The 10,324-nt window shown below is 44.8% G+C and overlaps 1 protein-coding gene across 1 annotated transcript; it reads left to right on the forward strand.

Moving 5' to 3' along the window:
• Positions 1-1,806: 1,806 nt before the first annotated feature.
• On the forward strand, positions 1,807-4,168 carry LOC128743235 (phosphoenolpyruvate carboxykinase [GTP]-like). The gene is made up of 3 exons (XM_053839777.1): positions 1,807-2,011; positions 2,080-2,674; positions 2,746-4,168. Exons 1-3 carry the CDS (start codon positions 1,983-1,985, stop codon positions 4,063-4,065), a joined length of 1,944 nt encoding a protein of 647 aa, XP_053695752.1. The 5' UTR covers positions 1,807-1,982; the 3' UTR covers positions 4,066-4,168.
• Positions 4,169-10,324: the final 6,156 nt, after the last annotated feature.

The following is a 10,324-nucleotide window of genomic DNA, read 5'->3' on the forward strand; positions in this document are numbered from 1 at the left end:
CTGTGTTCCCCCATAGGCCTCCCTCAGCCGGATTACCATCGGTAGGTCGCCCAATTCGCCCTGTATCTTCAACGCACTTCTTAACTCCTGTTCTGTCGTGATCTCGTCGAGATCCCCACACTCGATCATGGTTTTTTGGGAAAGCGCTTTCACGTTCGCTTCATCTCCAAGTGCTTTGGCAACAAGGTTTTTGAGTTCACCTCGTTCTATTCTAAGCACTTTCTCTACGAGTTCCTTCAACTCCGGGGCTTCTCGCACTCTTCGGAGAGTCGCTGCGTAATGAACGTTGGCGTCCGCTTCAACAATTAGGACATCACTCTTACTGCTTTCGCGCCGAGGCCTAGACTTCTTTTGCTCTTCTTTTCGCTGCTGCTCCAATCCCTCTAATTTACGACAAAACGCCATCCACTGCATTTCCCCTGGTCCAGTTCCTTTTCTTCGTTGCACTTCACCTTCTGTTGCTCCTTCTCTTTACCGGGCGTTTTTCTTTTCCTTTTATCCAAACGTGGATTGCGGGCTGGCCGTCCTCTTAGCGTCTCCGGTACTCTCTTTTTCGCAGCTTCGTTTAGTGCAGCAGTTTCAGTAGTCTCGGCTCTAGCTCTCAAATCCTTCTGCTCGTACTCTACTATAATCATAACTGATGTCATGCATGTGACCAGCTACTTTATGTGCGTGTGAACGTTATGACTTTCCTTGATAAATTCGTACACGCTTATCCACCTTCTCCTTTATCTTTATGACATCTCGGCGTGCGCTACCACCGAGCATCGGTGTGAACATTACACTGTGTGTGTGTGTGTGTGTGTGTGTGTGTGTGTGTGTGTGTGTGTGTGTGTGTGTGTGTGTGTGTGTGTGTGTGTGTGTGTGTGTGTGTGTGTGTGTGTGTGTGTGTGTGTGTGTGTGTGTGTGTGTGTGTGTGTGTGTGTGTGTGTGTGTGTGTGTGTGTGTGTGTGTGTGTGTGTGTGTGTGTGTGTGTGTGTGTGTGTGTGTGTGTGTGTGTGTGTGTGTGTGTGTGTGTGTGTGTGTGTGTGTGTGTGTGTGTGTGTGTGTGTGTGTGTGTGTGTGTGTGTGTGTGTGTGTGTGTGTGTGTGTGTGTGTGTGTGTGTGTGTGTGTGTGTGTGTGTGTGTGTGTGTGTGTGTGTGTGTGTGTGTGTGTGTGTGTGTGTGTGTGTGTGTGTGTGTGTGTGTGTGTGTGTGTGTGTGTGTGTGTGTGTGTGTGTGTGTGTGTGTGTGTGTGTGTGTGTGTGTGTGTGTGTGTGTCAGCGATCAACACCTTTGGTAAACATTTTAATTTCTCGATGTATTATTTGGATTGAAAATTTTCTTGTTAAACAAGAGTTGTTGCACAATTTATTTACCAAAACAATATAATATTCTCTTAACTAACTACTAACAGTTTATGTTGGTCTCAATACTCCCTAGGTTAAGTGTCATTGTTATTATAACCTACCAAACCATATAACAGCCAAATTTGCTCATTCTACCACAGTTTAGATACAAGCTTAATACAAATTTTGTTTCTAAATATTTTAGTAACATTTACTTGCTAGAAAACACAGCACACGCACAGACATGATCGTTACGCAGGAGAAGCTTCGTTGATAAGGCGGAATAGAACAAAATGGCCCTGTTCTTGTAGCGAGGTCAACCAATCAGCATGAGGAGAGATAACAGTTCTTACACACATGTTTGCAGAAAAAAAAGCGATCACGTACCTCCAAACAGCTCGTTGAATGTTCGTATATAAGGTCCCTGCTCAGTCAGGCCCAGGCATCAGTTTCAATTCAATCAAGTGAAATGAAAACAGCGTTGCTCGACTTTAGCGAGTGTTGTAGCCTTAAAATCAAGAAATCAAACTACTATAAAAGTGAAATAAGTTAATTTTCGAAAGAAAATTTATCTATTCTGAACGCAACCAACAAAATAAAACAAAAATAAATTCAAAAGGCTTCAGCAAAATCAATTGAAAATTCTGCCCCAAAATGCCTCAAGTTATTGAACAATTCACGAAGTAAGTAAACTGAAACATGGTGCAAAAAGGAAATAGATGCATTGGTGATATTTTGTTGCTCTTCACAGGCTCCCGACGGCTCTTGGCTGCTCACCAAAATTACGCCCATCTATTACCAACCAGATTCGCGGAACTTCCATCGTTAACGGAAATGTTGCTCAACTGTCGCCGAAGATCCGCATGTTTGTCGAAGAATCTGTGGCTCTTTGCAAACCCGACCGCATCCATATTGTCGACGGTGGTGAAGAAGAAAGTGCTATTCTGCTGAATACTCTGCAGCGTCTCGGAACCATCCAATCGCTACCGAAATACGAAAACTGCTGGCTGGCCCGTACTAATCCCGCTGATGTGGCTCGCGTTGAATCCAAGACCTTTATCTGTACCGAACGCCCCGAACAAGCCATTCCAACTCCGAAGGAAGGCGTAAAAGGAACCCTTGGTAATTGGATTTCACCCGATGATTATGATACTGCCATTCGATCGCGTTTCCCGGGATGTATGCAGGGACGCACCATGTACGTTGTTCCGTTTTCGATGGGACCGATCGATTCTCCACTGTCCAAGTTCGGTATCGAAATCACCGACTCGGCTTACGTTGTCTGTTCTATGCGCATCATGACGCGTATGGGATTACCAGTGCTAGAAAAGCTTGCTGATAACTCGGTAAAATAACTTGTTTTTCCGAAATGGAACGCTCTGACTAATAGAAACGCATTTTTTTACTTTCTTTGTAGGATTTCATTAAGTGCTTGCACTCAGTAGGAACCCCAATTAGCGGTAAACTAACTATGCCTTCCTGGCCGTGTGACCCGGAACGTACTATTATCCTGCACAAACCAGCGAAAAATGAGATCGTATCCTACGGTTCTGGCTATGGAGGCAACTCGTTGCTTGGCAAGAAATGTTTCGCCCTCCGCATCGGTTCCACGATTGCACAGCGTGAAGGATGGCTTGCCGAACATATGCTGATTCTTGGTGTCACCGATCCAAATGGAGTGAAGAAATACATCGCTGCCGCCTTCCCGTCTGCCTGCGGTAAAACCAATTTAGCTATGATGAATCCAACCCTACCGGGATATAAGATGGAATGTGTCGGAGACGATATCGCTTGGATGAAGTTCGACTCCAAAGGACAACTTCGTGCTATCAACCCAGAGAATGGCTTCTTCGGAGTGGCCCCTGGAACTTCCATGGAAACCAATCCGAACGCTATGCAGACTGTTTACAAGAACACAATCTTCACCAACGTAGCGACCACCTCCGATGGTGGTGTCTTCTGGGAAGGTATGGAGAAAGAAGTTGCCCCAGGAGTAGAGATCACAGACTGGCTGGGTCAACCATGGAAGCTGGGTGAATCCAAAACTCCTGCTGCTCACCCGAACTCCAGATTTTGTGCACCTGCTGGTCAATGTCCCATTATCGACCCAGCCTGGGAGGACAACGAAGGTGTTCCAATCTCGGCTATTTTGTTTGGAGGACGTCGCCCGGAAGGAGTTCCACTGGTCTATGAAGCCAATTCGTGGGCTCATGGAGTATTCATAGGATCTGCAATGCGCAGTGAAACGACCGCAGCTGCCGAACACAAAGGCAAAGTTATTATGCACGATCCTTTTGCAATGCGACCATTCTTCGGATACAACTTCGGTGATTACATCAAGCACTGGCTAAGCATGGAACAACGTGCCAGCAAGGTTGGCGGACACATGCCAAAAATCTTCCATATCAATTGGTTCCGCAAGGATGCCAACGGTAAATTCCTCTGGCCTGGATTTGGTGAGAACTGTCGCGTCATCGATTGGATTCTACAGCGCGTGGATGAGCACGATTGCTACCAGGACAGCCCAATCGGTCGCATTCCGGCCCCGGGAGCAATCAACCTGGACGGGTTGAGAAGTGCAGTAAACGAGGATGAACTGTTCCGCATTCCGAAGGACTTCTGGATCAAGGAGGTCGAGGATATCAAACAGTACTACGAGAACCAGTTGCCACATGATTTACCCAGCGAGATCGCGCAGCAGCTGGCGGATCTGAAGAGCCGCCTGGAGCGGAAGTGAATTTGTTCATAGGTTTAGGTTAGTTTGTATTCATTTATTGGTTAGTTTCTGGCATGCCCTTTTTTATGGTTCTACTTCTAATTTTAACAGTTAATGAAGCCTTTTGAAGCAATTCGTACTATGTTTTCATTTCATGACGCGTTTGAAAAAGAGAAATACCTTGGAGCTCGTAAGCTCTGTTACGGGAGTGATCAATCTGTTGAATTTATCGTGAAGCATCATAATCTTTATTGACTCTCAAGCCTGAATTACTTGTAGCTACGAGTATTTTATGGATTGTCAGATTATTCAGTTATTTGATTTTATAGTTTTGTATTACTTAGTATTACAATGTTACAGTGTTACAATGATAGTTAAGTCATATTCCATAAATGGGACCAATTTTTTGGCCTACGAGCCTATTCTGAGTCTGCAGTCTGCAGTCTGAGTTTGAAGTCTGTCCAAAATACTCTCTGTAAACAATCAGGAAAAAAACATAAGTGATTAGTATCATATCGTTCGTATCGTTTATGTATACTTAAGACTGATGCTTAATTTCAGATTTATTGGACTGTAACAAAAAGCATAAATAACAAATTAGGTGTAGTCGAAGCTCGCTGGTTGGGCCACCATCTCGACAACGTCAGGTGCAGAATCCGCGCTAACGACACTAGAAGTAGAGGTACCAACAGATTAACATAGCTTCGAATCTGTACTGTAATCATGAGGACATATGGACATATGGAATATGGTAAGGAATCTGATCACGAATGAGACCGAGTTTGTCGATAGGTAGAAGCCGCACTTCAATGAGTATTTTATTGGCGAGCCAGTAGGGAGAGATTAAAAGGCTGAAGAATAAGAAAACCTGCGATAAAAACACGGATTCATGGATGATTATTTTCCAGATCTTAAATAAGGGAAAACTACTAGATGCTATAGGAACTCGCCTGTCCCGTTAGAAACAAAAACGACAGGCAACAATACCTCTACAATTGGAACTGAATGCTGGTCAACGCCGACATCGCTCGGCTTTATAAGAGTCCATTGCTACCGCGCATCAAAACTTCTTAATCCAACAGATTTTGTCAGAAACTTGTAAGTAGCCACTTCGAGCTTCGTTGGTCCTCCGACGAAACAGGGGGTTGGTGCTGCAGGCCTTGCAAGCCGTCACCACGAAAAACTGTCAAGCAATGAACGAAGAATAAGAAACATGTGCTCTCCGACGTATTAAAGAGCCGCAAGTTCGACACCGTAGTGCTGCAGGAGGTGTGCTGGACGAGTTCAACGGTACATGGACATACCATCTACCAGAGGTGAGTACGGTTTCCATAGTGATGGGCGAGATGAGGAAACGCGCGATTTGGTGGTGGCCAATCAATCCTCGAATGTGCAGGTTGAGAATCAAGGACCAATTCTTCAACATAAGCATCATTAACATGCCCAGCCCTCACCTCAGAAGTATCGATGACGACAAGGATGAATTTTACGCGCAGTTGGAGAGTGAATACGACCGCTGCCCAAAACATGTGCTCAGGTCGGCCAAGAAGAGGAACACAATCCGGTGATTGGAGGGTTCAGCGCACACCAGTTGACTAATGAAATGGGCCTAAGACTTATCGTCTTTGTCGCCTGCAAGAACATGGCCGTACGTAGTACCTTCTTCCAGCACGGACTTCTATCACAAGTACACCTGGAGATCACCAAATCAGCTGGAATCACAGATCGACCACGTTTTGATCGACTGTCAGCACTTCTCATACATTATCGACGTCAGGTCCTATCGAAGCGCTAACGTTGACTCGAACCACTACCTAGTTATGGTTAAGATGCGCCCAAAACTCTCCGTTGTGAACAACATTTGGTACCGACGACAGCCTCGGTTACATCGCGCACGGCCGAAGCAGCCAGACGTCGCCGCAAACCCTCGAAGCTGCACTGCACAGCTGGACTGTTGGAACATCATCAAAACAGCCATCAGCAGTGTAGCGGAGAGCTCCATTGGGCATGTGGCCCGGAATCAGCGGCACGATTGGTTTGACGATGAATGTAGGAGGGTGATGGATAAGGAGAACGCTGCGCGGGCGGCCAAGAAGCGCAGTGCCACACGTCAGAACGCGAAAAGACACAAATAGAGGAAGATGCAGCGAAACCAAATCTTCCGAAAGAAAAAGCACTACCTAGAAGAGCAGGAATATGCAGAGTTGAAGCTGCTGCATCGTTCTCAGGAAACGCGAAAGTTCTATCAGAAACTGAACAGATCCCACGAAGGCTTTGTGCCGCGAGCCGAAATGTGTCGGGATAAGAATTGCAATATTTTGACGGACGACCGAGAGGTGACCGATAGGTGGAAGCAGCACTTTGATGAACACTTGAATGACGCCCAGGCGGAGAACCATGGTAACGGGATAAGCGATTTTGGACGGAGAAGGGGTACCAGCCTCAACCTGAGACGAGACGTGTCAACTCGTAACAGGTTTTTAGACCATTTTAGACCAGCCGCTGATTCGCCGGATTAGATTGCTTTGCACGCAAAACACAAAGCAGTGTTATCAAGAACAACATATCAACATATCCATAACTTAAAAAACTAAAAAAAAACTGCTAAGCAACGTGTAAAACTGCTAAGCAACGTGTGAAAAGTATCGAAAGTTTGCTGAAAACAAGACAAAGTAGCCAGTTGTCACGTCTCGTCTCAGGCCCCAACGATAGGCGAAGTGAGGAAGACCATCATGCAGCTAAAGAACAACAAGTCAACTGGGAGAGAAGTCATCGGAGCGGACCTTATTAAAATGGGACCAGAAAAGCTTATCTGCCCGATCTATAAAAAGGGCGACAAGTTTGACTGTGACAACTATCGAGCGATCACCGTTCTCTATGCCGCATAGAAAGTGCTGTCCCAAATCATTTTCCGTCGACTATCATGAATTGCGAACAGATCGGGACCGGCTTCGCGAAGGTCGGTCTACAACGGATCAAATATTTACACTGCGGCAGATCCTCCAAAAGGGCCGTGAATACAGAGTTCCCATTCACCATTTGTACGCTGACTTCAAAGCCGCATATGATACCATCGACCGGAAATGACCGCAATAATGGACGAGAACAGCTTTCCTAAGAAGCTCATCAAACTGATTCAATCTACGATGGATGGCATATAGTTCTGTGTTCGGATTTCGGGTGGATTGTCAAGTTCATTTGAATCACACAGAGGGCTTCTTCAAGGTGATGGTCTCTCATGCCTGCGCTGCAAGTTGTTATGAACCGAGCAGAAATCAACACGCGGGGCACGATCTTCAACAAATCTAGTCAACTCGTTTGTTTTCCCGATGACAGGAATATTATCGGCAGAACATCTGTAGCGGTGGTCGAGCAGTAGACCAGACTAAAGCGCGAAGCAGAAAAGATTGGATTAAAGGTAAATACGTCTAAAACAAAGTACATGCTGCCCAGCGGAACCATGGCCGGCCAACGCCGCTCGACGACGATGAGTTTGAGGTTTGACGAATTTGTCTACCTTGGCTCATTGGTAACGGCGGATAATGACACCAGCTGTGAGATTCGGAGGCGTATTATCAGCGGAAGTTATGCTTACTATGGGCTTCACAAGCAATTGCGGTTGAGAAGACTAAGCCCCCGCACAAAGCGTACCCTATACAAGACGCTCATTACACAGGTTGTTCTCTACGGGCAAGAAGCGTGGACAATGCTCGAGGAGGACCTGCGAGTGCTCGGAGTTTTCGAAAGACGACTGCTAAAAACAAACTTTGTCGACGTACAGGAGAACAGAGTATGGAGGCGGAGGATGAACCATGAACTTGTACAGCTTTATGGCAAACTCAGTATCCAAAAGGTACCTTAAGCTGGACGGATACGATGGGCAGGGCATGTTGCAAAAATGCCGGACAACTACCCTGCCAAGATAGTGTTTGCCTCAAATCCGGTAGGAGAAAGACGACCAGGAGCGCTGTGAGCGCTTTGACAGTTAGATCGGTGGAGCGAGATCTGGTTGGGAGTACTTAGTGTCCGAGGAATCAGAGGGTAGTAGCCCACAACCGAGTAAATTGGAGAAACTTTGTTCAACGAGCTTTGTCTTAGGACGGGAAGCCAACTAAGTAAGTAAATAAGTATTTTCAAGGCGACACGGCCTGAAGTACATGTTGTGCAACACGACACTACCAGGTGCCTATATACAGGTGTGTCGCTTATCGCTCTGTTGCCGTTTTCGTTTTTGTGGTGTAGCTACACCGTTTGGTGCTACACTTTTCGCTGGATAAACGAACGCTCGCGGTGCAGCAACAGTGATGTGGTATGGATGGGTAGTGGGTTGATATTTTCCGGTTTGCACCAGCTACACTCTCTTTTTTTCTGGTGTAGCTGATGCAGAAAAAGTGTAGCAATGGTGTAGCACAAAAATCGTAAACGAACAGTTTTGGTGCAAAAAGGCTACACCGGTATAGCCTCGGTGTAGCTACACCGCAAAAACGAAAACGACATGTGATAAAGCGCTCTGCAGAACAAGCGACAAGCAATTCGTGACCGCCGCCTTGCAGCTTCGTGTGCATGAATCAAGAAATATACATCATGCTGTATACTTTCGTGACACAAATCACACGCAAACAAATTGCCTATATACAGGCGTTTCGCTCCGTGTGCAGAGCGCTTATGAAGCCACAGGAGTTATCTGACACAAAAAATATTTTATTTTATTTCGAACCATTATCATTTCGAGAATATGTGTCTGGTCTGAAGTCATTTGAAAACCAGCATCTCCCAGACAAAACACGAGCTGGTTCGTTATACCAGTGTCATTTATAAATTAAAATGTCAACTTTCAACGGCAGATTCTTTCAAAATTGTTTGAAAGTCTGCTTCCAAGTGTGCAGCTACAAAATATTTCAATTTAACCTAGTTGTCTCCAATGTAAACACAAAAAAAACCGCAAAACGAATTACTCTGTTTCTAATCTAAGTCCATCTTCAACCTTCCGAAGACCAATTCTCGATTAGATAAGTGTGCCTATTTATATTTTCTAATGTCTCTCGGTGGCAAAGTTCATTCCGATTCCGGTTTGATTCACTGATAAATGCTTCGAACGAAAGCGAACTCTGCCACCGGATGGTCTAACATTTTTGGTGATCCACTACAACCGGCCTGCGACATCGCGTTTTATTTACAGCACAACTGCGTTCGCGTTCGCGAAATTTACGTCACTATCCGGAATATACGCTAAGCGACTACCGTATAGTAACTAGTAATCAGGCAGTAATAGATCATTAAAACTCTATGATCGTCATCATTGAATTCCAGACGACTAGTAATGCCGACATCAACGTTTAGCAGCGCATGGAATTTTCCTCTCAATTGATAATAATGCATGAAGCGAGGTTTTTACTTAGTGCAACCATTTCACTTGCTACGTTATTGTCAACAGTGTGATTAAACATTGTTTTGAACTTTCGCTTGAAACAGAATCAACAATTTAATTGACTTGCCTCCGTATCATTTGACATACTTCGCTGTTGTGTATAGCGAAAACCGTTTTTTTTTTGTTTTTGAGATGCATATTTTAAAAATTTAGTTTTGATAAAGCAATGGAGACACATTGTATATTATTTTAAACTGAAAAAAGGGATGTGCCTAGCAAGAAACATTTATTTTTTATAACGATACTAGCTGACCCGACAAACTTCGTATTGCCACAAATTAACCTGTGTTGTACATAAATCATGAATCTCGGATGATCTTTGTCACAATCTCGAGTTTTGCAAGCCACCCAGTGGGCGGCGCTTCCGACGGCGGGTCACCGGCAACACTCGCGACCGTCTCGTCCTGAATGATCTAGTGTTACTATAGATAGTTTTTGTGGTCTTGTATTGACTAATGTTTTATGGAAGAGTCTCGAATTTCTCGAGTTCGATTAGTTTTTGAGTTTCGCAAAAATTTCTGTTTTATTTGTATGAGAGTCCATATCCCCCTACCACAGGGGTGAGAGGTCTCTAACTATCGTAAAATAAATTCAAGACTCCAAAATCTCCCACATGCCAAATTTGGTTCCATTTGCTTGATTAGTTCTCAAGTTATAAGGAAATTTGAATTTCATTTGTATGGGAGCTCCTCTCTTAAAAGGGGAAGGGGTCGTAATTCACCATAGAAAAATTTCTGCCATCTAAAACTCCCACATGCCAAATTTGGTTCCATTTGATTGATTAGTTCTCGAGATAAGAGGAAATTTGCATTTCATTTGTATGGAAGCCCACCCTCTTAAAGGGGAGATGGG

This window comes from Sabethes cyaneus, chromosome 3 (genome assembly GCF_943734655.1).
Source record: "Sabethes cyaneus chromosome 3, idSabCyanKW18_F2, whole genome shotgun sequence".
Classification (NCBI taxonomy): Eukaryota; Metazoa; Arthropoda; class Insecta; order Diptera; family Culicidae; genus Sabethes; species Sabethes cyaneus.